Raw genomic sequence first — 24,476 nt, forward strand, 5'->3', positions numbered from 1 at the left:
TGGTGAAATTTGCAAGAGGAATGAATAAGAGAAGGGGTCATTTCTAAGGTAATAATAATAATAGGCATTTGTATAGCACCATCTATTTAGAAACAATCTATTCCGAGGCACAATGTTATTATTATTACCCCAGCTTTAACTCGAGCTGCCTTTCAGCACTCGTGCATTCAAGAAATTAATCCTGCTGGGTACCCATTTACCTCACCTAGGTCAAAAGCACAAAGTGGCTAAATTTCTTGCTGAAGGAAAACACACCATGGCTACGATTTGAACCCACGACCCTCTGTTTGAAACAACCTGCCCACAATATATTTATGTAATAAAAATAAAACAATTCATGAGTTTTGAGGACAGATCAGAAAATACAGTTATGGCAATGTCAAAAGAAGATTTTCTTGTAGAGCACCCCCCCCCCCCCCCCCCGGCAACAGAATGTTGGTATTTACTGGCAGTATGTCATAATTCTAAAATAGAGCCTTTTCTGTGCTGGTCCTACATTTTTTTTCTATTAAAATTTTGAGATATGAGGTTTTAGATGCCAATCAACGATATATTTCCCATTCTTCCATCAAACCTATCAAAAACCACTCCTTCCCCCAATATGGGGTCCATTTCATAGAGTTATAACTTTGTCATTACGGCATCTACAGGGTTGAACAGCCAATCACAATCAAGGTTTTGATTATGGTCCTCACCTCCCCCCCTCTCTCCTGTGTTCTTCCTCCGCTAAGGTCGGAGATAAACAGCATCGTTGGAAGGGCCGCAATACATTGAAGGCTCTAAGTTGTACCATAAATGCTAAATAATAAAATTCACATAGTTGTAACTCTTTATAAAACGGCAAATTTCATGTGGACAGAACTCTTCCAAGCATCAAACAATACTATCAATATACACATCTCACATAATGTCATTCCTCCATGATAAACAGACCACAACCACAAAGATTCCATTTCATGAAAAATCTTTAATATATCATCACATATTAAGACAACCATATGTGGTTGAACATTTTAACAATTGATGTTGTCATTAATAAACAACCATCAATAATTGTCCAAGGCATGAAATTACAAGAGAGTCTACGGATCACAAAAACAGTGAATCAAAGTCATATCTCTCTCTTTAAACTACAGAAATCTATTTGACTAGGGCATTTACAATAACATTGTAAAATTACCTGGACTTTTTATTGTTACCAGTATAACAATGACATCATGACATTTCAATTATATGAACTTTATATAAACATGAAAGATTGGCATGAATTGATGTAAATAATGTGATTAAGCCAGACAACATAGAATTCTTTCAACCAATGGGGGTACTAGTCTGCAGGTACAGACCCATTTGTTTTCAAAGTGCATGATGTAGAGTCTGAAGTAGCAAGACTAGAATCACTATGGCTGCTTCAATTAAAGGTCTGTACAGACAGAGTAGTCAACAATGAGTGAAAATCTTGCTTATAAGGATCTCAGCTTTGAGAGGGATAGCCATTGTAGACATTATAAGGTGGACATGGTATTCATACAAAATACAAAAGCACATTAAAATGACAGCTAGAAAAACTTACAAAATGAGGAAAAAGAGATTTTCAACTTTTCAGGATGATTTACTTGTTTACGTGTAGGTTACATTTCTAAATCTACCAATTGCTGATTGGTCGGTAGAACATGATGATGAAAAACTTACAACTAAAAAAAAAGAGTAAAATATACATCCTGAAGTATGTCACTTCATACATCTGAAATTACACAGAATATTAGAATAAAAAGTTATGAGTGATCAATATAATAAGGAATTTCATAACATATCAATGTCGTAATGATCATTTCTCTATTGTGTGAACCACTGTCAGGTTTGGTGAAAATTCAACAACAACAAAATCTAGAAACAAAATCTGTGCTTTGTATGGCATTACATCACTGAATATGCATTACTATTCTTGGTAATATTATATGGAAGCATTATTTTCCTTTCAAACGATATAAAAACACAAAATACAAAACAATGTACTGATAAAGAATGGCTAATTCATTTCTAGAAAACCCTATTTCCTTGATAATACATGTGATCCTATAGAGTTTGTATTGGCTTTTCAAAGACCCTCTACCAGCATACAAGTTCTGTCCATAACCTAAAATATTCAGGGTTAGGAGTGGGACACATTAGATGAGTCACTATATAGTCCGATCATTTTTTTGTGGGTGCCCATACTTGCACCTATTCCACAAGAGTATTGTGATTTACTGATTATTTTGTAGGAATCTGCAAATCACAAAAACTACTGAGGTATTGTATGAAATCTAACAGAAACCTATGACAATCAATATTTCCATCAGACAGTAAAACTTGTCTATTATGGCCACCTAAGGAATAACAAAAGTGGCCAATGTAGATAGGTGTCCTTCATTAACAGGTTACATGTTCCTTTTTAATGGGAGACAATTTTGATGGCTACTAATACCTTGATCACATTTGCTCTACGGCAGCCGTACGGCGAGTAGGAAACAGCCGTTTTATTAATTTTGATTCAAATCAGCTATATGTAGTTGGACAAAAAATGTTAAAACGGCTGTTTTCAACTCGCCGTAGAACAAATGTGACCATGGTATAAGGACAGGTTTTCTGGTAAAGTTTAACTGTAAGTGTATTATCTATTAATAATTTCTTTAAAAACTAATTTTGATTGCATTTCAAATTTTAAAGATAAATCATATGGGTGAGTCCATGGTCAGTCTCCTCACACTTTCAATTGTTCTATTACTTGGTGCTGTCAGTTTTACAGCAGTGAGTCTCTCAAGTATATACCAAGAATTCATCTTGACGACCAAGGCCTTCACACAGGACACAGAAAAGTTACAGGTCGTTTATTTAAGACGCCACATCCAAAATTTTGATCCAAATTCAAAATAAATTAGAGATCTATACAAAACCATCAACTCTGTTTTGGCAGTGATGTCATTATCCCCAACCACACAATACAATAAAATAATTGTATTTCTACCAAATTGAAGTCTTGTCTGCCCTGATGACAACATTTGGATCATCATTTTAGTGTAGATGAATGCCACCTCCCATTCCCTTTGCTCACAATCCCGATTGCACTGGTATGCCTTGTGCAACATGGTAAATTCACAATCATCATTGGAATAATGATTAAACCCAGTATAAATGGTTTAAAGTTATTTGAAGCCCTATTCCCATATATCTAACCTGCTTTTGTCATAACGAGTCCTTTGGTGGCACATAATGGCTTCTACATTTCTCATGGAATACCTGGAAAAAAATATAGAAATGAAATGTGTTTGAACTAGTGTGAAAAATGTAACATTTCCCCTATGATGACTGTACTACACTAGCCAAATTGAGCCCTTTGTCTATATCCAAACAAATAATAGATATGAATGGACCCAGTAACAAGTCCACTCAATACACAAATATTATTACATGTATCTCTACAATAAGACCTTCATTTTCATTTTCTATGATTCTAACTTTGTATTATTTAGTGTACTAAACATCAAATCTAGCACTATATCATTCATTTTATTTGATAAGCACCATTACTAGTATAAATCCTGTGTTAACAAACATAGAATCTATTCCTTGTAATCTGTATTAAGAAATGGGATGATTTTTCCCTCTGATTTGACAAAATGAAAATTTATTGCAACTTTTAGTAATATTTTTATTTAATTTATTCATTGCAGTTGCAGGGTAAACTTGTATACATGTACATTCCACATGTTGATGACTACCTATAAGTAATGATAAATTCCTAACTTTACAATGTGGTAATATTGTGATACATACATACCTTTAGTGTTCTGTCTTTGACAACTTCTTCTATGTTTAGTTCCGATTGCATAAGTCTTAACTATTTAAAAAAGAGAGAGAGAGAGAGAGAGAGAGAGGGAGTACATTACTAATGACATAGAAGAAAATCACACTATAAGTGAATGAAAATTAGAGTTTTTATCAATAGAGCAATTTATTGAGACTCATTAATTATTTTGACTATTCAGAAAAGTCAAAATGAGGTTTAATTTTAAGGACGTTCCCCAGTTATGTTTGTGCGCATCCCTATCTACGCATATTTTACGTCACGCACATTGACGTCACAATCAGTGAACAGGTAAGTAATCAGCTACAGGTTACAGGTATCAGCTAATTTTTCTAGTTATCGGCACTCTAACAGCAAATCTTGATGGGTAAATTTACAAAGATATTAGCTGAAAATAATCTATGGACCAACTTCTAAAACGCCTCTACCCCTTCAGAATACTTTACTCTGCAGTGCTGCGATGTATGACGAATATGATATCAATTTTGATTAAATTGGATAGTGGTGCAGAATTTGTCTTTTTGTAGATACAAGCCTTTTGGCACATGTTTGTTTTGTTTTTAAAAGCATGTTCGCTCCAACGAAAGTGCTGATAGTTTGAAAATATGCACATGAACCCCAAATTTTTAATGTTCAGACCTCTTTAACCACTTGACTGCTATAGGCTGTAATGTGCACTGACCCCCCTGGTGCTACTGAATGGGACTATAATTTGGGACTACAACCAACAGCAACTTGGGGGAACAAATTCTAAATAATCACATCACTTTCCTCATCACTATTTCCAACATCCATTAAAAAATCATCCTCCCATTCTGACCCAGATCTTTCACTAAATTTATCACTCCTATCGTCAAAAGTTTTGTCTAAATCCTTATGTTTCACTTCTCCACTGCGAGTCGCCATTTTGAACTGAGCGTCATACACTATCACTATGGAAAAGTGAATACAAACATTTATAAATCACTGCAATAGTTTAGAAAACTTTTGTGGAAGAGCGCCATCTGGTGTCCATGGTCTAAAATTTGACATACTGTCAGGAAAGAAATTTAATTATAGAATGTTTCAGTTCAAAACAAGTTTAAAATATTTACTTGGTCCAAGTTAGGATAGGCCAATAGACAATTGTATATGTACATATGTTTTGAATGTTTTAAATGCAAGCATTGGAAACACTTGATACCCCTCTTAGGAGTACAAGTGTACCAGGTTTATCTCATATTTTATACAGGTGTTAGAAATATTTCTTATTAGGCGAAGCATTTTCATACAGGTGTCGTAAATACCAAAAGTGATCTAGCATTGATGAGTGTAGATGTATAGATACACAGGAAGTGTCTTTTATTAATAAGAATGTGTTGCTTTATGCACTCATCTGGTATTGAAATCCTTTGAATTACTTTATAGAAATTGTAGTTATTCCTAGTAACGGTAGGGTATATTAGGAGGTCAATTTTAGTAATTCAGGGAGAACCACCTAAGCCAGAATAGACTACAGATGTTCGTGTAGGCAGTTTTAAGTTAAAACTGAGGGACTACGTCGGTGACGAGATAACGACCCAAGCTGCCGCCGGTTCTCCACCGACATGACTGGTAAAAATTCATGTCATCATTGGGGGCTCGATCTCGTCCACTAATTCGTTGAAGTCACATTCGTTGAAGTCACATCTCTCTTATCTGGGGGCTACTCATCGAGGGGTAACACAGTATGCGAAGGCCGAGTGGAAGAGACATCGCAACCTGCGGAGGCCAGGAACTGGACCGACCACCAGGGCCAAGTGGGGCATGTCAGACCAGATAGGATGATGGGGGCTCACATCAACGATTACCATTAAGTTAAGTTATATTTTGTTATCCATAACCCACGTCTATGTATATTTTCTTGTACAATTATTGTTAAAAGAAAACAAAAGAAATATTGAAAAGGATTGATTAAATCTTTCATAACTGTAATCCTCAGTTTTTAAGTATTCCTTATTAGGTGTCAAGCAGCAGTAGTTAAATAATTTAAAAAGTCACTTCCAACGTGTCACATACACACGCTGTTTTTATCGTAGGGGTATTGGTGCTGACGCCTCAAACAGAAGATAGACCGTAAAGCACGTAATATTACGTGCCTCGCACAGATCGTACACTCGCCCAGCACGTAATATTACGTGCTATGCAGTCAAGTGGTATACCTTTGTCACATAGGAAGTTATCCTGTAAGGGAAAGTCAAAGAAATGACTTTGGCAAGTGTGTTTAAATAAAATCTGAGCAGTATCATGGTTATTTTTTAGAAAGTCTGAGCAAGAAGAAAAATTTTATTGAGGGTCCTATCGGCAAAATACTCTTTGAAAAGGAAGGAGAAAAGTAATAATTCACTTGCTTCCATTTATATATCTAATATGCCATCAAAAGGATTACATTAGTAAAATAAAAATATTTGCAGTGATTTTGTGTATAACTGGAATATATGAACAGTGCTTTTATGGGACAAAGGGCTGATAAGTATACCTCTCTCTGTATGAACAGGGTTTCTATAAAAGGGCTGATGTATAATATGTATGTGTAGGTTCGGACCCCATTTTCAACCTAAATTTCTGTTCCAGAGTATCAACAATTCAGAAAGCCATAGAAATTCCTAATTTTTCGTTCCAGTGTGTGCCCATCATGGACTATTCAGCCGGTCGGAGCTGCGAGCTCGATCGGCGCAGAGCCATATATGCTGGGCTGCCGAAGCTCCCCACGTCCGCAGCTAGATAGCGCTAGCCCGATGTGAATCTAGCAAGATGCCCGCATGTTTTAACACAGCCAAGTGCTACACTGTAGCCGCTACAATGCTATGCCTACGATCTTATGAGTTCTGGAGATCCCCTTTTTTGATGTGGTTAGTTCCAGAGCATTACATTTTCAGCAATCGTTAATCCAAGAGCCATTCCAGAGACCCCCATTTTAAGACCAAGATTTAGTTCCAGAGACCCCTACCACTGACTTTGGCGAGGCACATCATGTTATAATTGAGTACCTCCCCCCTCTGAGGACAAAGCGGTGATGAGTGTAGCCCTCTATGTATGAACAGGGTTTCTGTAGAACATATAATGAAACGTTTTTGTATAGCGCAAAATACATAGGCAAAATTGCAATTCTCTATTACAAATTGAGATGGAGAGGAGAGCACTGGGTTCCTACAGCAATTGTCTACAAAATGCTAAATAAATGTGTTTTCAAACTCTTTCTGAACTGTTCATGCTGTTATATTCCTAAGATATTCTGGTAGATTATTCCACAAAACAGCTGCTGATGCGAAATACACTATAAGTATACCCATCTCAGTAAGAACAGGTTTTCTAAAAACAAGTGGAATGCCTCTGGCCGTCTCACCTGCATCACGCGGTTCAATATAGCAGCAGTGCTGACTTTGAATACTACTCTAACTCGCACAAGATGTTCAGTGATACATGGTTACTCTTATGTCCACTTTTTATGAACTAGACCAATAAACTTACAGAGATATGATGGTTATTCACCAAAAAACCCCAACATGGCCAAAGTTCATTGACCTTACATGACCTTTGACCTTGATCATGTGACCTGAAACTCGAACAGGATGTTCAGTGATACTTGATTACTCTTATGTACAAGTTTCATGAATCAGATCCATAAACTTTCAAAGTTATGATGGTAATTCAACAGATACACCCAATTCGGCCAAAGTTCATTGACCTTTGACCTTGGTCATGTGACCTGAAATGCGCACAGGATGTTCAGTGATACTTGATTACTCTAATGTCCAAGTTTAATGAACTAGACCAATAAACTTTCAAAGTTATGATGGTAATTCAACAGATACCCCCGATTCGGCCAAAGTTCATTGACCCTAAATGACCTTTGACCTTAATCATGTGACCTGAAATGCGCACAGGATGTTCAGTGATACTTGATTACTCTAATGTCCAAGTTTAATGAACTAGACCAATAAACTTTCAAAGTTATGATGGGAATTCAACAGATATCCCCAATTTGGCCAAAGTTCATTGACCCTAAATGACCTTTGACCTTGGTCATGTGACGTGAAACTCATGCAGGATGTTCAGTGATACTTGATTAACCTTATGTCCAAGTTTCATGAACTAGGTCCATATATTTTCTAAGTTATGATGACATTTCAAAAACTTAACCTCAGGTTAAGATTTCGATGTTGATTCCTCCAACATGGTCTAAGTTCATTGACCCTAAATGACCTTTGACCTTGGTCATGTGACATGAAACTCTAATAGGATGTTCAGTAATACTTGATTAACCTTATGGCCAAGTTTTATTAACTAGGTCCATATACTTTCTAAGTTATGACGTCATTTCAAAAACTTAACCTCAGGTTAAGATTTGATGTTGACGCCGCCGCCGCCGTCGGAAAAGCGGCGCCTATAGTCTCACTTTGCTTCGCAGGTGAGACAAAAACCAAAGAGCTGATCAATATTACCTCTCTCTGTTGTTTCCTAAGATCTTTCATGATCTTAAAGTCATCTGGAGTTTGGTCTTTTTGTTTCTTGAGGTGGTTGATGGAAGTAGAAACTTCTGATATACATCTCTTGATAACTCTTTCTCGACTGCTATATGCCGACGTCAACTAGTAGAGGAAAAAAGAAGAAATGATTAGAATAGTAATGATTATTCAAAAAGTGCTGTTTATCTGATGTTGGATAATTTGATTTTTGATAGAAATTCACATGAATACAAATCTTTGCCACTGATACTTCCCCAAGAACTTAGGAAGAAGTCGATACCAAATTTTTGACAGATCAATGCTGGAAATCTTTGGGAAACCAATCTTAAGCTTGCATTTCAAATATTAGTCTCAACTTATTTCATATTTAGTGCAAATAGAGAACTATTTTTCTTTTCTATGACACCATGGCAGATCAGGGGGAGAGGGGGTCTTGCTTTTCTTTTGGATCAGGACAAAATGAACTTTCTTAGCTCCTAAAAATGACAACAATCAACAATTTCCTATTCATGGTCACACTGTGGGATGTGAGTTTGATTCCAAACCATGGTGTGTTTCCCTTCAACAAGAAATTTACCCACATTGTGCTGCACTAATCCCAGGCTTGAACCTCAAACCTTTGCATCAATTTGTACATGTAACTTCCCCCACATACCTTAGATTACAGGAGCACACCACAATGCCCATTTTTAAGCATGGCCTTAGTCCCTGACCCTGAGTATATACAGTATTTGTTCCCTATGCTGATAGCAAGTTTTATTGTTCTTCAGCTATGCATTATAAGCTACATTATACTTATAAATATCAAAGTTTTGAGGACCTGTTTAGAATATGATTTATACCATTACCTCATTATAGAATCCCTCACATTTCTGGCTGGCATCTACTTGGCCTTTGAAAGATGTTGTTGGGACCACTTTGTTGAGGTTGTAGATAATTTTATCGTCTATCATCCGCATTTCTCTAAGTGCTTCCTAGTGAGTCAATGAAATGAGAATCAATTGCAATAAAATGGAAATTAAACAAATATTTATATACATTAGAATGTGATCATTTAAGAGTGAGCATGGAGCAAATTTTTCATTTTCATGCTTTTGTGGTAAGATGTTTATGAAAATTTCAACAAATTTTCTGAGTTTCTACAGTCATTTTTCCTATTGTGGGGTTGAAAAATTGATATAGTTTATGGGGGAAAATAAATGTTTAACTGAAGGAGGGAGTAACATAAGCTCAATCACACATCAAACAGAAGCAAACGGAGATGAGAAGAGGGAACTTAACTTGAAAGACACGGGAACAAAATAGAACTTAACTCTATGTAGTCTGGTAGTGCACTGTTTATTTGCTTGGCTAAATTGCCTCAGCTAAACTCATAATGGCAATACAAAATTAGCATACATGTATATTTAAATTACACAAAATCAACCGATGAAAATTAAGAGAATGGAGGAGCCAACTGAAAGTGGAAAAGTCTAATTCATAAAAATAACCAATAAGAGATAGAGGATGGAGATGAATAAGATGTTCGGATGATTACATAATAAGAATGTTGAACAAAAGAATCAGATGTGGGAATGTAATGAATGAACACATCTGAATAGGAAAGGAATGACAGGAGAAGTAGGTTGAAAGTCAAATGTAAATGGATGACAACAGAAGCATCAGGAATGTAAACAAAGCTGAACTAAATACCAAAGCTTGAACTGTAAATAACTAAACTATTAAAGGAAACAAAATGTCAAAATAACAGTCCTACGCTATTTATATATCAAGTAACAAGATCATATTCATGTATTAGTATTTTCAAACACTTCAGCATAGTGTAATTTGGCAAGTTTGTTTCATCTAGATAACCATGTTTAAAGAATGACAAGTGAAATGCCTCTGGCCGTCTCACCTGCATCACGCGGTTCAATAGCAGCAGTGCTGACTTTGAAAACTACTCTAACTCGCACAAGATGTTCAGTGATACATGGTTACTCTTATGTCCACTTTTTATGAACTAGACCAATAAACTTACAGAGATATGGTTATCCAACAAAAAAAAACCCAACATGGCCAAAGTTCATTGACCTTACATGACCTTTGACCTTGATCATGTGACCTGAAACTCGCACAGGATGTTCAGTGATACTTGATTATTCTTATGTCCAAGATTCATGAATCAGATCCATAAACTTTCAAAGTTATGATGGTAATTCAACAGATACACCCAATTGGCCAAAGTTCAATGACCTTTGACCTTAATCATGAGACCCTGAAACTTGCACAAAATGTTTAGTGATGCTTGATTACTATTATGCCCATCTTTCATGAATCAGATCCATAAACTTTCAAAGTTATGATGGGAATTCAGATACCCCCAATTCAGCCAAAGTTCATTGACCCTAAATGACCTTTGACCTTGGTCATGTGACATAAAACTCACGCAGGATGTTCAGTGATAATTGGTTAACCTTATGTCCAAGTTTCATGAACTAGGTCCATATATTTTCTAAGTTATGATGACATTTCAAAAACTTAACCTCAGGTTAAGATTTCGATGTTGATTCCTCCAACATGGTCTAAGTTCATTGACCCTAAATGACCTTTGACCTTGGTCATGTGACATGAAACTCTAATAGGATGTTCAGTAATACTTGATTAACCTTATGGCCAAGTTTCATTAACTAGGTCTATATACTTTCTAAGTTATGTCATTTCAAAAACTTAATCTCAGGTTAAGATTTGATGTTGACGCCGCCGCCGCCATCGGAAAAGCGGCGCCTTCATGTATAGTCTCACTCTGCTATGCAGGTGAGACAAAAAATCGAAATGGCTATTTTTTTTGCTAATCTATATTATGTTTTAATATTTCTATTATGAGTATATTCAGGGCATCATTTATACTCTGATTTTTTCTGCCGTAGAGGAAAAACTGGCAGCATTATTTTGCTGCCCTCTACATTCATTGAGTTATGCTTGCATCAAGGCTTTCTGACTTTTGATGTCAGAATCCTGACATCGAGGCACAAACTGGACCCTCAAAAAAATGAAAAGTTAGACGACTATCCATGTCGCATTCGTTTTGGTATCGATATGCCAGTTTGTTGTCAATTTTGACAAAAGGAGAACAAACGAGACAGAAATTTTACTTTCTTTTAGGGTCCAATTTGTGCCTCGATGTCAGGATTCTGTGTAATGATAGACCTTCATCCATATAATCGAGGTAGGTGCATAATTTATTTTTTCCCTTTTATTTGGAGTGATATTGCGACCACATTCTACCCCATTTTGGAGAGTAAATGTTTGACTAGTATTACACGGACGATTCCTGGGCTCCGGCCCACGAAGCGGGCTGGAGCTCCCTGGGTAATGATACTCCGTCTTGGAGCGTGCTGCAGTAATTTGGGACCCATCCACACAAGAGAACATCATAAAATTAGAAATAGTACAGAGGCGTTATGCCCATTTCATCCTAGATGACTACCACCACACAAGCAGTGTAATATCTATGCTGCATCAGCTTCAGTGGCCAAGTCTACAAGAGAGGAGGGCCCAGCAGAAAGTTTATATGATATACAGCATACTCCATGACTCGGTTGATCTGCTGGCCACCAATCTCATTCCAGTAACAGCGCCACACACTTGTGGAAATCCATATAAACTCCAGGTTCCCTATGCAAGACATCATTTAACCCAGATGCTATCAGACTGTGGAACTTATTACCGACTGTCGCTGTCCACTGCACCTCATTGGAGCTTTTCAAGCTGAAGGTGCGCTGTGTCAAGTTTCGTTAAGCTTCAGTCTCTTTTTTTTTAGCTGCATATACAGTCCATTTTAGAAATATTTTTTACTTGCACCGTACACTCAGTATTTGACAAGCACAAGGTATGATAGTATACCAGTGGCGGACTGTACCAGACTGGAAGAAGAAGAAGAAATACAGAGACTAAAGCTTTTTGGTCTAATAAATGTAATACATGTACCTTTCGAAAACCTCCTCAAAGATTATTATTCATCAATGGCGATTACACTTTTTTGAAATCATCTATAGCAACAGCAAATTAAATATATAAAAAATAGAAATTTTCTATGTGACTTGGCTTGAAAGCTTGTATGATCTAATAAATAAAATATAAATCCCTGAGGTATGAAAAGTAACATTTTCAAAAATTCTTAATATTGATATAATGCTAGGTAGATATCAAAATGTACATGTAGATCTAGATCGATCTACTGTATTTGGAGACATGATTTAAAGATCAAGTCCACACCAGAAAAATGTTGATTTGAATAAATATAGAAAAATCAAACTACATGTAGCATAACGCTGAAAATTTCATCGAAATCGGATGTAAAAAAATAATGTTATGGCCTTTCAAACTTTTCGCTTATTTTTCACAAAACAGTGATATGCATAACTCAGTGACATGCAAATGAGTCAGTCGATGATGTCCATCACTCACCATTTCTTTTGTTTTTTATTGTTTGAATTATACAACCTGACTGAACCATATAGTATTAAGCAATGCTAATTCCACATGTTCAGGGAGGAGGAATTAATCGTTGTTTCACTTGACACTGAGGAGAAAGTCTATTTCATAAAATAGAATACGTTGTAAGATATTATAATGTCGGAAAGTCAAATTTTCATTTAGTTTACCTGAGAAGAATGTGCCTAATTTGCATAGTATTTTTGTACAGGTGTTTGGAATTTTCTTGATCGGCCGGATCACTACATGTAGATAGGGTTACGATGATCGATGTATGTACGCTCGAAAAATATAATTCTAGTTATTTTCTAATCCTTGTTATGTAATTTACGGGTTTTAAGGATTTGATTTCTCGTAATATTGAGTGAAACATTATATATATACTTCAATCCTTTTCATATTGGCCGTTTCAAAGTTTAACAAATCCTTAGCGGAATATTTTCTGGGTGGTTCCGCGACTCCACTGCTTGTTGGCATTTTACGTTGGGTAGATTATTGCACGTCCTGGTTCTGGTGCAGGTCGGACTGCAATCGAAGCAGGCCTGGGAAAGGGCTGATGTAAGTGTCGTTTATCTTATTCTTGCATAGAATTACAGCAAAGTGTAATTATTTAATAATTGTTTCTGTACTATCATGGACAAAATTATGAGAAAAGAATGACTTGTTTTAAGGTTGAATTTAGTCACTTTTACTTTCATGACTTTGGCAAAGCGAGTGTTTCTCGGTCAAGTTCAAAGATAAGTTGTAACTTACGAAATATGAGAATATTTACTGGTTTACTTTTCATGCTAGACATTGTTGGGAAGAATGAATATAAGTAATACTTGATATGTGAAAGGTCAGAAATGTAGGATTACTTGTTGATATGAAGCGAAAGTTTTAGTTGATTACTTAAAAGATAACATAGAGGGCGTTCTATAGTAAACATTGTATTCCAAAATGGCGGCGCCCATAGTAAGGTATGCTTCTAGCTTGTCTTGTTATATTATATGTGATGATTTCTGATTACGGTTCTGAACTAAGAAGTAGGATCTATGACTTCTTTGCTTACTGAGCATACACAGATTGTTTGTTTGTTGACTTAAATTACTCTTTTAATTGCAGTATCAGATGGGTGAACTAATGTAGTAGAGAATGGTTGTGTTAAGCTTAATAGGCAGAAACATGCATTTTTTTACTCTGTTCGATAAAAAGCTACTTGCTCTATCATCCATTCCATTCCTTGTTTTTATTTGGCAATAAGTCATAATTGACTATTTTTGCCACTCACTGTATAAAGAGTTCGGTAACAATTTTATTGAATAATATTATTTTCATTTCTTATTTCTATTTTTTTTTTCTTCCCTTTTTTCAATCATTCAAGTACTATTTGAAGTACTTAGTTAGGTCTTGATCAAAACTTTGGAATTAATGAACATGGTTTCTACTAATTTGGTTATTCATTCTTGCAAAAGACAACACTAGATATTTGTGAGTTGATATCATTACCAATGATTATCCATACCGAAAGTAGTAGAATTGTTTGAGAAATATGATATGTTTCAATATTACTTCAGGGAATTCTAAGCGATTCTATCATGATAACCTTGGAGTTATGATTATCTTATGGTTACGATTGTTGCTTTCTTTTGATTATAGCGGGTCCGACTCATTTGATCCTCATCGAGTCTCGAGTCTGAGAGTCTGAATAATGTAGAAGCTGTTACTCCTTTGTGGTATCTTGGGTGATGTAGGTGGTGTGCAACCACCAGTAGCCTCTGACTTTGGGTAGGCATTAATTACACAGATTCTTCTATTTTAGTGTATAAAAGATTTATTTTAATAGAATATTATGATTTATACAGAGTATGATGTATTTCTTATGCCATCTGACTAAATATGAGAAATATGCAGATTACAACTACTAAATAGTCTTGAGATAGCTACAACAATGATATTTACAAGCTGTTCTTGAGGAATGCATGTATTTTATCATTTCAGTAAATGATAGAGATGAATACACCCCACTTTGAATATCAATATTTTGCCATGTATTCAATATCTGCAGTCTATTATGTACATTGTGTGATGCAAGTGCTAATGTATTTGAAATGGTGTTATTGATAATCTTATTTCATTTCTGTCATTGCAGGGTTGTTGTTTTTGTTACTCCTTTCATTTCGTTGGTTTTGGTAAACCTCAATAAAGTCGAAGAAGCTCAGATCTGGTGTCCCGCAGCATCTGTAAAGTTTGCTCTGTTACCGTATTAATTGGCTAACCCAACCCACCCCCTGACAATAACATGGGGTACATACCCATGTAATGAGCCATCTTGAATCATACAATATTCTTAACAAATGTCAGCATGATTTCAGAAAATTACATTCCTGCGAAACACAGCTCATACAAACCATGCATGACCTCTCTCTTTCTTTTGACAAACAGACTCAGACTAACATAATAATAACCAACTTTTTTAAGGCCTACGACACTGCTCCATCAACGACTTCTCCTCAAACTCAAGCAATATGGTATTAATGGGAAGATTAATCAGTGGATCTCATCTTTTTTACAGGATACCAGAGAGTAGTATTAGGGGGGGGGGGAATATTCACAATGGGTTAGGGTACAGTCAGGCGTCCCGCAAGGCACAGTGCTCAGACCCTTATTGTTTATTATCTATGTAAATGACCTACCAGACGACTTGACCTCAACTATATGACTTTACACGGACGACGGCATCATATACTCTACCATCAAATCCCGAAATGACGCTACTAGACTACAGAATGACCTGGACAAACTTTCTGCATGGGAAAATAAGTGGCAAATGAAACCTAACCCAGAGAAATGTTTTGTTAGGATAACTTCTTCTAGATCACCTTTCACAACCAAATATAACTTGGGTGGCGTAGATCTACAGAAAACCACCCACCATTCATACATTGGTGTCAATATCTCCCAAGATCTTAAATGGGACAAGCATATTTCCAAAATCACAACTTCTGCAAATAAAGTCAACGGCTTTATTAAACGTAACTTGACATCATGCACAAAACTCACAGCTTACCCGGTACATAACTTTAGTCCGACCAATCTTAGAGTATAGTTCTAGCGTTTGGGACCCATATACAAAGGAACATATTCATGAAATTGGTAAGGTGCAAAGAAGGGCAGCCAGAATGGTATGTAATGACAATAGGTTAGGCAAACCACCAGTGCTACAAAACTAACGCAGGGGTGAGGATGGGATCTCCTTTCGACAAGAAGGGAAGTTTCGAGGGTTGGTATACTGCACAAGGCCTTGGGGGCACTTGGCCCTGCCGGTGTTGGACTATCTACGTCCAGCGACTCGAGCTACCAAATGCACATCCGGAAAATCTTTCATCCAGTTCTCAACTCGCACAAATTGCTTTAAGAACTCATATATTCCACGCACCATCAAGGACTGGAATTCTCTACCCCCCCACATCCAATCAATCTCAGTCTCCGATAATTTCAGAATACAGGCAACTATAGTATACTCGCCACAAGGACTGGGAAACAAAGTGCGCACTCCCATTTCCTCCTCGGGTGGTTCCTATAATAGGGACGTTGAGGAGTATCATCAAGAAGAAGAAAACTTATTTTACATCCGCTTTTGATGAAGATTTCAGTGGTATGGGTACTGGTAGGCCTAGGTCCTATGGCATGCTGCTTGTTGGATTTTTCTCTTTTTATCCCGGGGGGCCACTTCCATCCACGAGTGGATACCATGCGCGACCATTGGGTCTCGAAAAGCACCCTAAACACTAGACCAAAAGCTTCAGTCTCTGTATTTTGGTTGTTCCGCTGAACTACGTTGGCTCCACTCACTATACGTAGACTGAAGAGGTTGGGGGTCCGTGGCTACAGACAACGTATAGTGAACTAGCGTTTTATAGATCGCGGTTTAAAACTGTTTTTTGAGCGAAATATACAGTTTGATTATCAGGGAAATATAAATAACTTGAGTAATTGCATACCTTGGACCGGAGTTATTAAAAAAAATTCACTGGATGATTGAGAAATCTGTCATCTAAGACATTTTCTCCCGACCTTAACGGTTTTTCCTGCAAGTTGCCATCTTGAATGACGTCATTATCGTTAATGTCTCGATATATCGCGATTATAACTATTATCGTTTGTCTTCGTGAGTGTATCGTATCGTATTATTGCCTTGTAGGTGTGCTGGTGGAATGCAATATCGATATCACATTCGTATATTGTTGACGCCCTCCCCGTTTGTTTGTAAATATTTCATAGTTTGGCTGCCATAATTTGGATCGATGAGCTGTGCTTTTCCCAACTAAACATCGGTAAAATATAATTTTCATGCATTTTCATCTATATCGTATTTTAAAATTGAATACATGTAATTAAATATTTTTAATTTGTAGTTTACATATCCTTAGATTGTAACCTTGATGTGTTATATAACCCCAAACTTTGGACTCTGGTGGGACAAAAGTGCTGGTGTTATAACAAATGGGAGCCCACACGGACACTTTACCGTCGGTGAATGGGGATTACAGTAAAATGTCAGAAATTGTTGAATAAATCCCCAGAAACGACGGTTATTCCTGTCTACCTAAACACGTAATTTCCATATTCTGAAAATGCACCCTTTAACAAGTATTGGCAAGTGAAACCCTACCCTTAACAAGTATCGGAAACAAAACGATACTCTTGGCAAACATTCCCTGAAATGAACCCCTAAACAAGTACAGGAATGTTTTATTGTTACGGGTCCTTCGGCCGCTGGCTTTAGCTTATTTGGTTTAGTACGACCCCAGCTTCTACACCTCATCCTTTATAAAACATTTTAATTTTGTTTTATCATCCCCGCAAATTTGACCCTAAACACGTAATTGTCCTAGCAAAATAGATACCCTTTTTTCATTATTTTTGTGTTTTTGAAACCCTTATCACGTTACGTACGTAACGTGCCCTATCGTGAAAAAGACATCCTTTTTACGTGTTTTTTTTGGTCGCGCATGGTATCCACTTATCAATGTAAGTGGCCCCCGGGCTTTTTATTGAATTTATGAAATCAACTTTTTGTTGGGGTGGACTTGTCCTTTATTACCTTTAATCAATCTAAGAAAAGTGGTGAATTGAAAAAAAAAAACTTGCTTTACAGAAAAATGCCAAAAGTGGATTTAGCTCCTTTTGCAGCTTTTAAAACTCTTCAAAAATTCTAACCCAGGAACTCCGGGGCGGGAGCCCAGGACCTTACGTGTAATTGACCATACTCTCCTTCTACCCCTGTCTCGATCGGCCATTTTTGTTATGAATCGTAACAAAATGGCCGATCCAGACTGGGGTAGGAGAGAACTTTTCATTTTTTTGAGGTTCCAGTTTGTGCCCAGATGTCAGGAAACTGCCACTCGTTAGACCTTCATCCATATAATCGTGGTAAGTGCTTGATTTCTGTTTTAACTATTTTAGTATTCGGAGAATTATTTTGACCATACTTCACGCTAGTCAGGTGAGTATGGTATTACATGGAAGGTCCTGGGCTCCCGCACGCATAGCTCTCTCTCTTAGGTGATCCCTCTACTACTGTTCTGGAGATTCTAAGATACAAATAGGGTCTAGGCCTAGAACAATTCCCAGTCAGGTAAATTACAGATTCAGCAACAGGTTGGAACGGTAGTCATGCATTTAATGTAGAAAAAAGAGAGATTTAAGGAGCAGACAATTATTGACTTTGAATGGGAGACCAGGTTGATGGGTTAATAAGGTAGCACAGGTGAATTGGTGTGGGTTTGGGCGGGAGTTCCCTGGGTTACAAAAATTCCAACTAGGCCTACAAAGTAACAAAATTCCAACATAAGTAACAACACATGGGACTAGTAGTACTAGTAAGTACCAGCTAGATCATTTTAATCTAAGGGCAAGGCATAGACTCTAAGCAAAACTGAGCTGATAATGAAGGCATCTGCTTTCTTTTGTTGTTATTTCACTTTCAAATCACCTCACTCTCACAAACATCTTAAATATTCGTACATGTATTAGGCCTACCTGGAATTGAGCAAAGTCTGCGCAAGACACGTTTGTAAACTTCGGACTGTTCGCCGCCATGATTTACGAAATCGCATCCGACGTATTTCGGAAATTTAACGAATTGAATTTAAAGAAATTAAGCCCCGCTTTTATTTTAGAAAGAAAGAAAGGAATTGATTGATTTATTTTATTTGGCAAATCACCATACAGTATCATTAAAACAACAGGACAGGATGACCCACAGTGGGGTCCTCGACATACAGAATTAAGATAATAAAATGGTAAAATTATAATATTCATATATTAAAAAATTAAGAAAAAAAAAATCAGGATTTACTATTACCAATACAAGAATATAACGAAGAAGAAGAAAAGAAGGAAGAGGAGGAGGAATAGAAGAAGAACAGGAGGAGGAAGAAAAATAATAAGGAGAAGCTAACGGCAAAAAACGGCGACAACAATAACAACACGAAGAGGAGCTAGAATATATAGAAGAAAAAAGAAATTGAAATAATAAAAGAAAGGACATATCGAAGCTTCAATCAAACTATGTAACATACATAATACCTGCATGGTAGAGACGAGAAAAGAACGTGGTCAGTATTCAGGCTAAATCAACAACCTGGTGGACTGTACTTTAACGGATGATGAAGATGATGATGAATGAAATCAACCGTACAACATATCATTTGCATCTTCTCTTTGACTCTCAAGTGAGAGATATTCTTTCAATTTCCCCTTAAAATGCAAAAAGTTTCCTATTTCCTTTATATCATCGGATCATCAGGAAGGGAATTCCAATGTTTAATAGCATTGTAATAAAAGGCCCTCCAATACTCCCTATCCTTTCTGGTAAACAAAAGTTGAAATGGCTGTTTCTTGTATAGTTATGTATTTCGGTAACTAGATTAAAGTTTGATCCAATGTAATGATTCGATCTATTGTGATATATCATGCACGTGGTGCAAAATAAGCTGTTTTGCTCTAAGAAAGAAAGAAGAGGAAAGGAGAAAAAGGGGAAAGAAAATAAAAACATGAATAGGGAAAATGGAAGGAAAGCGGGAAAGGTAGGAAAGAAGAACATGTTAGGAATTACAAAATATCCTGAAATATTAAAACATTTGCATGATTAGCAAGAGAGGGATATAAAATCAAAATATATAACTCAATGACGGGCACGAGGCCCGGGAGGCCCGGGCACGAACGGCGGGAAAATAGGGAAGAGACGCAAAACAACAACAACGGGAAATGAAGGAACCTAAATTGCAAATAAGAATATGAAGAAAATGGACAAGGAAACTAGAACATAACATGACTGGGCTGCCGTGGATTGAAAAATATAAAGAACGGGAAGAAAGGTGGATGGCGTCTATCATAAATAAGCTTGCTAAATTTTATCAAATAATGGTCGCAATCAGGACCCAAAAAATCCTAAGCCAAAGGTTAAAACTTAGCCAATGAGGTAAATCCCCCTATATTATGTTCTAAAAGTCTAAGAAAAGCTTTACGCTGGCTATAGATTCATTGTAAAAAGCCTTTATGTTTACTTTGACTAAATTTCCAAAGCTACTATCACATTATTAGAATTTATAATTTGAGAACCATTTTAAAAGGCAAATTTTTTCTGGCTCGCTTCGCTCGCCGACGACTGTTACAAAATTGACCACATTTGCTATGTTGTGTACTCAAAATATTTTGTTTATTATCTACAACTGCGTTTAAATTAATATGTCTTGTGTACAGTGGCGTAACTACGGGAGGCATGGGGGCACGTGCCCCCCCCACCCCCCCCAAAAAAAAGGGGAAAGGAGAAAAAGAGGGAGAAAGGAAGAGAAATGTAGTGGGAAAGAAGAAGCTATTGTTCATTATAATTTTGTATCATAATAATTGTATGTTATATTACATAAGAAACGTTGTTGTCATAACTTAATGAAACATAATTTGCCCAGGGCATATGTCTTCATTATTCCTATACATCGTCTGTTTAACAGGATATATAATCCTGTTGTACTTAAACAGATTTAAGTTTTTTTCAAGTCAATGTACACCAAATATATTTCCTCACACTCTGAGTTGTTATTGTTTTATGTAGTGACATATGCTTCTTTTTCATGACTACTTAAAGTGATTGCCCCATGTTGAGGTCTTAATTTATAAAACATTGTCTATCCATGAATACGTTTGCATATAGTGGATTGGAGAGATATGTCTGCTCTCCATGAAAATCCTTAAAATGTCCCTTTTTCTGATCTGAATATCAAAAATTTTCAGCACGCGCTTCGCGCTCACATCATTTGGTTAGTGAAATACGTATGGTCTTAGTGAATTCCCACAAACAAGCCTCAGAATGCCCCTCTTCAGGTCTCAATTTCCTAAATTTTCAGCTCACGCATCGCGCTCGCAATATTTGATTAGATGCGTATTATTCATGATTACAATGACTACAAATGCTTCATGTGTTTATATTTCATTCTCAACAAAATTTGTTTATATTTCATTCTCAGCAAGCACTATAGGCACTCGAATTGGATGACAATGGTGAGATATATGTATACTCTTAAATATAGTCCATAAAATCTCCCTGTTTGGGATCAATATATACAAAAATTTAAGCTCGCGCTTTGCGCTCGCATTGTTTAGTGAGACAGGTACGTATCATGATTACAAAAAATGATTACAATGTCTCTTTTCAGGTCTGAATATCAAAAATTTTCAGCTCGCGCTACGCGCTCGCATTATTTGATCAGTGAGATACATATCCGTTTAATGGCACTGTCTTTAATAGGTCAGTATACCTGGCAACTGAGCGCTCACTAAGTGACTCAAAAATTTTGATGGTGCCCCCCCCCATGCCGTGACCCGGCGGTACGCCACTGGTTGTGTACGTACCCTTACCCAACAATTCTGTCACTTATATTAATAATTAACATTAGTGACAGAATTGTTGGGAGCTAACTAGGAATGGATTAGGAAATTTTCAAAATTTAATGAACGAAAAAAGCACTTTGCAGCTTTAATATGATGCTTATGACAACGTTTAGAATACATATTTTTTTACATTGCAGATGGCCACTATGTTAGACCCGTGTAGACCCATTGAAAAGGGATTAGCTGTTTGCATTCGGTCATGAAGATGATATCTCACCAAATAAATAATGCGAGCGCGAAGAGCGAGCTAAAAAACTGATATCCTGAGATGGTAAACTCGGACGTTCTGAGCACTTTTTGCAATCATGAACTGGATGGCAATTTAATTAAAGAATTGATGCGAGCGCGTAGCTGAAAAATTTTCATTTATGAAAATTATGAGTACGCAGGATGTGTTTCTCGCTAAATAATGAAAACTCTAATCGCGATCATACTGCGAGCGCGTAGCGTGAACGGCATTTTAAATTTCATGTAATATGAAATTTCAAAAATGCCGTGTTTTGAACAATGACAAGCCGCCATGCCCCAGCTGGATCAAAGGTATTGCTTTGATGCAGTACACGTATGGGAGAAAGTCCGGGAGAAAGTATACAAAATGTGTGAAGTTATACATGTACAACAGCTTTGGTAACTCTTTTATTTAAATATTGTGTGAAAGAAATGGTTGAAGAGAACAATGGTAAGCGTTTAAATCAAAGTTCCCCGGAGCTATCTACCCTGGGGGTATATGGCGGCTTGTCGTTGTTCAAAACCCACCTTAACCCGACAAAGGAAATTATAAGTATCGAGAATCTGACGGTCAATCGGATCGGGATCGCCCTAGCCGTCTCTGTGGTTAAGGCATCGGAGTTCAGAGCTGGGGGCCCGGGTTCGATTCCCGGCAGAGATATTTTTTCGGCATCACCAATATTTCCAAAAGGTAGATAGCTCTGGGGAACCTTGATTTAAGCTCCGCTACGCCTATCATTGCTCTCTTCATCCATTTATTTCACACACTATATTTATATATATATATATATATATATATATATATATATATATATATATATATATATATATATATATATATATAATTCTCTTTTTTGTCACATCATGGGCACTGACAAAGAGTGTGACTTTACCTTTCATTTTTTTTTCTATTATATATATATATATATATATATATATATATATATATATGCATATTTCTCATGAGAAAGAGACACATATCTTATCAACAAATTAATGCAAACGCGAAGCGCGAGCTGAAATTTTTTAGTGTACTGATCTGAAAACTGGAAAAGGGTATCTCTTTAGGACTGTTTGTAGTAACTCATGAGGAGGATACATATCTCACTACACAGATAATGTGAGTGCCGAATAAATTTCTTTATATTCTGACCTGAAAGTTTGATATTCTAGCCTTTTTCGTACCAATGATTAAGATGGGTATCTAAAACAACAATAGATGCAGGCGCGAAGCGCGAGCTGAAAATTTTGATATTCCGATCTGAAAAATTTGACAGATTAATAATCATGATAATGGAAGTTTTTAATAAAGAACAAGATATATATAACAAAAGATTATTGCAAATCGAAGCGGGAGTTCTTTTGAAGTTTAGAACTGAGAATGGCCGGGGACATTCTATTCACCGATTTAATCATGGAAAGATGGGTTTTTGCTACAGAAATAATACGAGCGCGAAGCGCGAGCTGAAAGTTTTTATATTCCATTCTGAAACGCGGACATTTTGAGCACGATTTTAAATAAAGAACGAGTTGTGTATCCCATATCTCGCTTGCTGATTTCTGTGTAACATTACAATCTTATTTATTTTTGCACATGCGAAAATATTGAAGGCAAAACGATATGTTTGCCCCCCCAAATATTTTCATTGATGGGGCGATCACCCCCTGCCCCCCAGGATCGACGCCTCTGTTAACCCATGCATCCGATTCATAATCACAAAGTGCTTAAAGTGTCCAGTTTTATAGGCCTTGGTATCAACAAATTCTCGCTCTCATTAAGCCTATTAGGTTAATAAATGAAATAATAACATTTTTTAAATTTATTCAACGTGTCCTTGTTTTTCAGAATGGAATATCGGCAAGTTTCATCTCGCGCTTAGGAAGATGAATAGGAGGATAGTCATAATTTTCATATCATGACGAATGTTCTTAGATTGCCTCGGTCGTAGGTCAAAAATAATAATAATGATAAAAAATCACCTCGTACTTCGCGCTCGCATCATTTATTAAGCATGTAAAGTGCAATCCATATACACTTAACAATTTTACTACACAGCGCTTGATAGAGTACTTAGATTAACCCTTTTTAGATCAAATAAATATTAAATATTTTCAGCTCGCGCTTCGCGCTCGCATGATTGATTCTCATGATAAAAAAATGTGCATAGAATCCCCAGATTCTAGGTATAAATCTAAAACACGCATGTTTATTGAGGTCGGCAGCTTGCTCTTTATTTAAAACGTGCTTAAATCCAGTTTCAGATCAGAATATAAAAACAATTCTGCTCGCGGGTTGCGCTCGCATTATTTATGTAGGGAGATACCAAATTGCACAGTTTTCATGATTTGCAAAGCATGAATAGAGTGTCAGCTTTTTGGTCTAAACCTCAATTTTTTCCGCTCGCGCTTCGCGCTCGCTTGTATACCTATCCTGTTCATAATGACAAAAAGTGCTTACAATTCAATTTTTTTAGGTTAGAACGTTAAAAAAAAAATAGCTCGCG

General features: G+C 36.6%; 1 protein-coding gene across 1 annotated transcript; it reads right to left on the bottom strand.

Moving 5' to 3' along the window:
• Positions 1-959: 959 nt before the first annotated feature.
• On the bottom strand, positions 960-18,917 carry LOC121414311 (protein MIX23-like). The gene is made up of 5 exons (XM_041607445.1): positions 18,835-18,917; positions 9,183-9,308; positions 8,311-8,457; positions 3,821-3,880; positions 960-3,279 (listed from the first exon to the last, which is right to left on the bottom strand). The coding sequence occupies exons 1-5, from the start codon at positions 18,892-18,894 to the stop codon at positions 3,226-3,228; spliced, it is 447 nt and encodes a 148-aa protein (XP_041463379.1). The 5' UTR covers positions 18,895-18,917; the 3' UTR covers positions 960-3,225.
• Positions 18,918-24,476: the final 5,559 nt, after the last annotated feature.

This window comes from Lytechinus variegatus, chromosome 4, assembly GCF_018143015.1.
Source record: "Lytechinus variegatus isolate NC3 chromosome 4, Lvar_3.0, whole genome shotgun sequence".
Lineage (NCBI taxonomy): Eukaryota > Metazoa > Echinodermata > Echinoidea > Temnopleuroida > Toxopneustidae > Lytechinus > Lytechinus variegatus.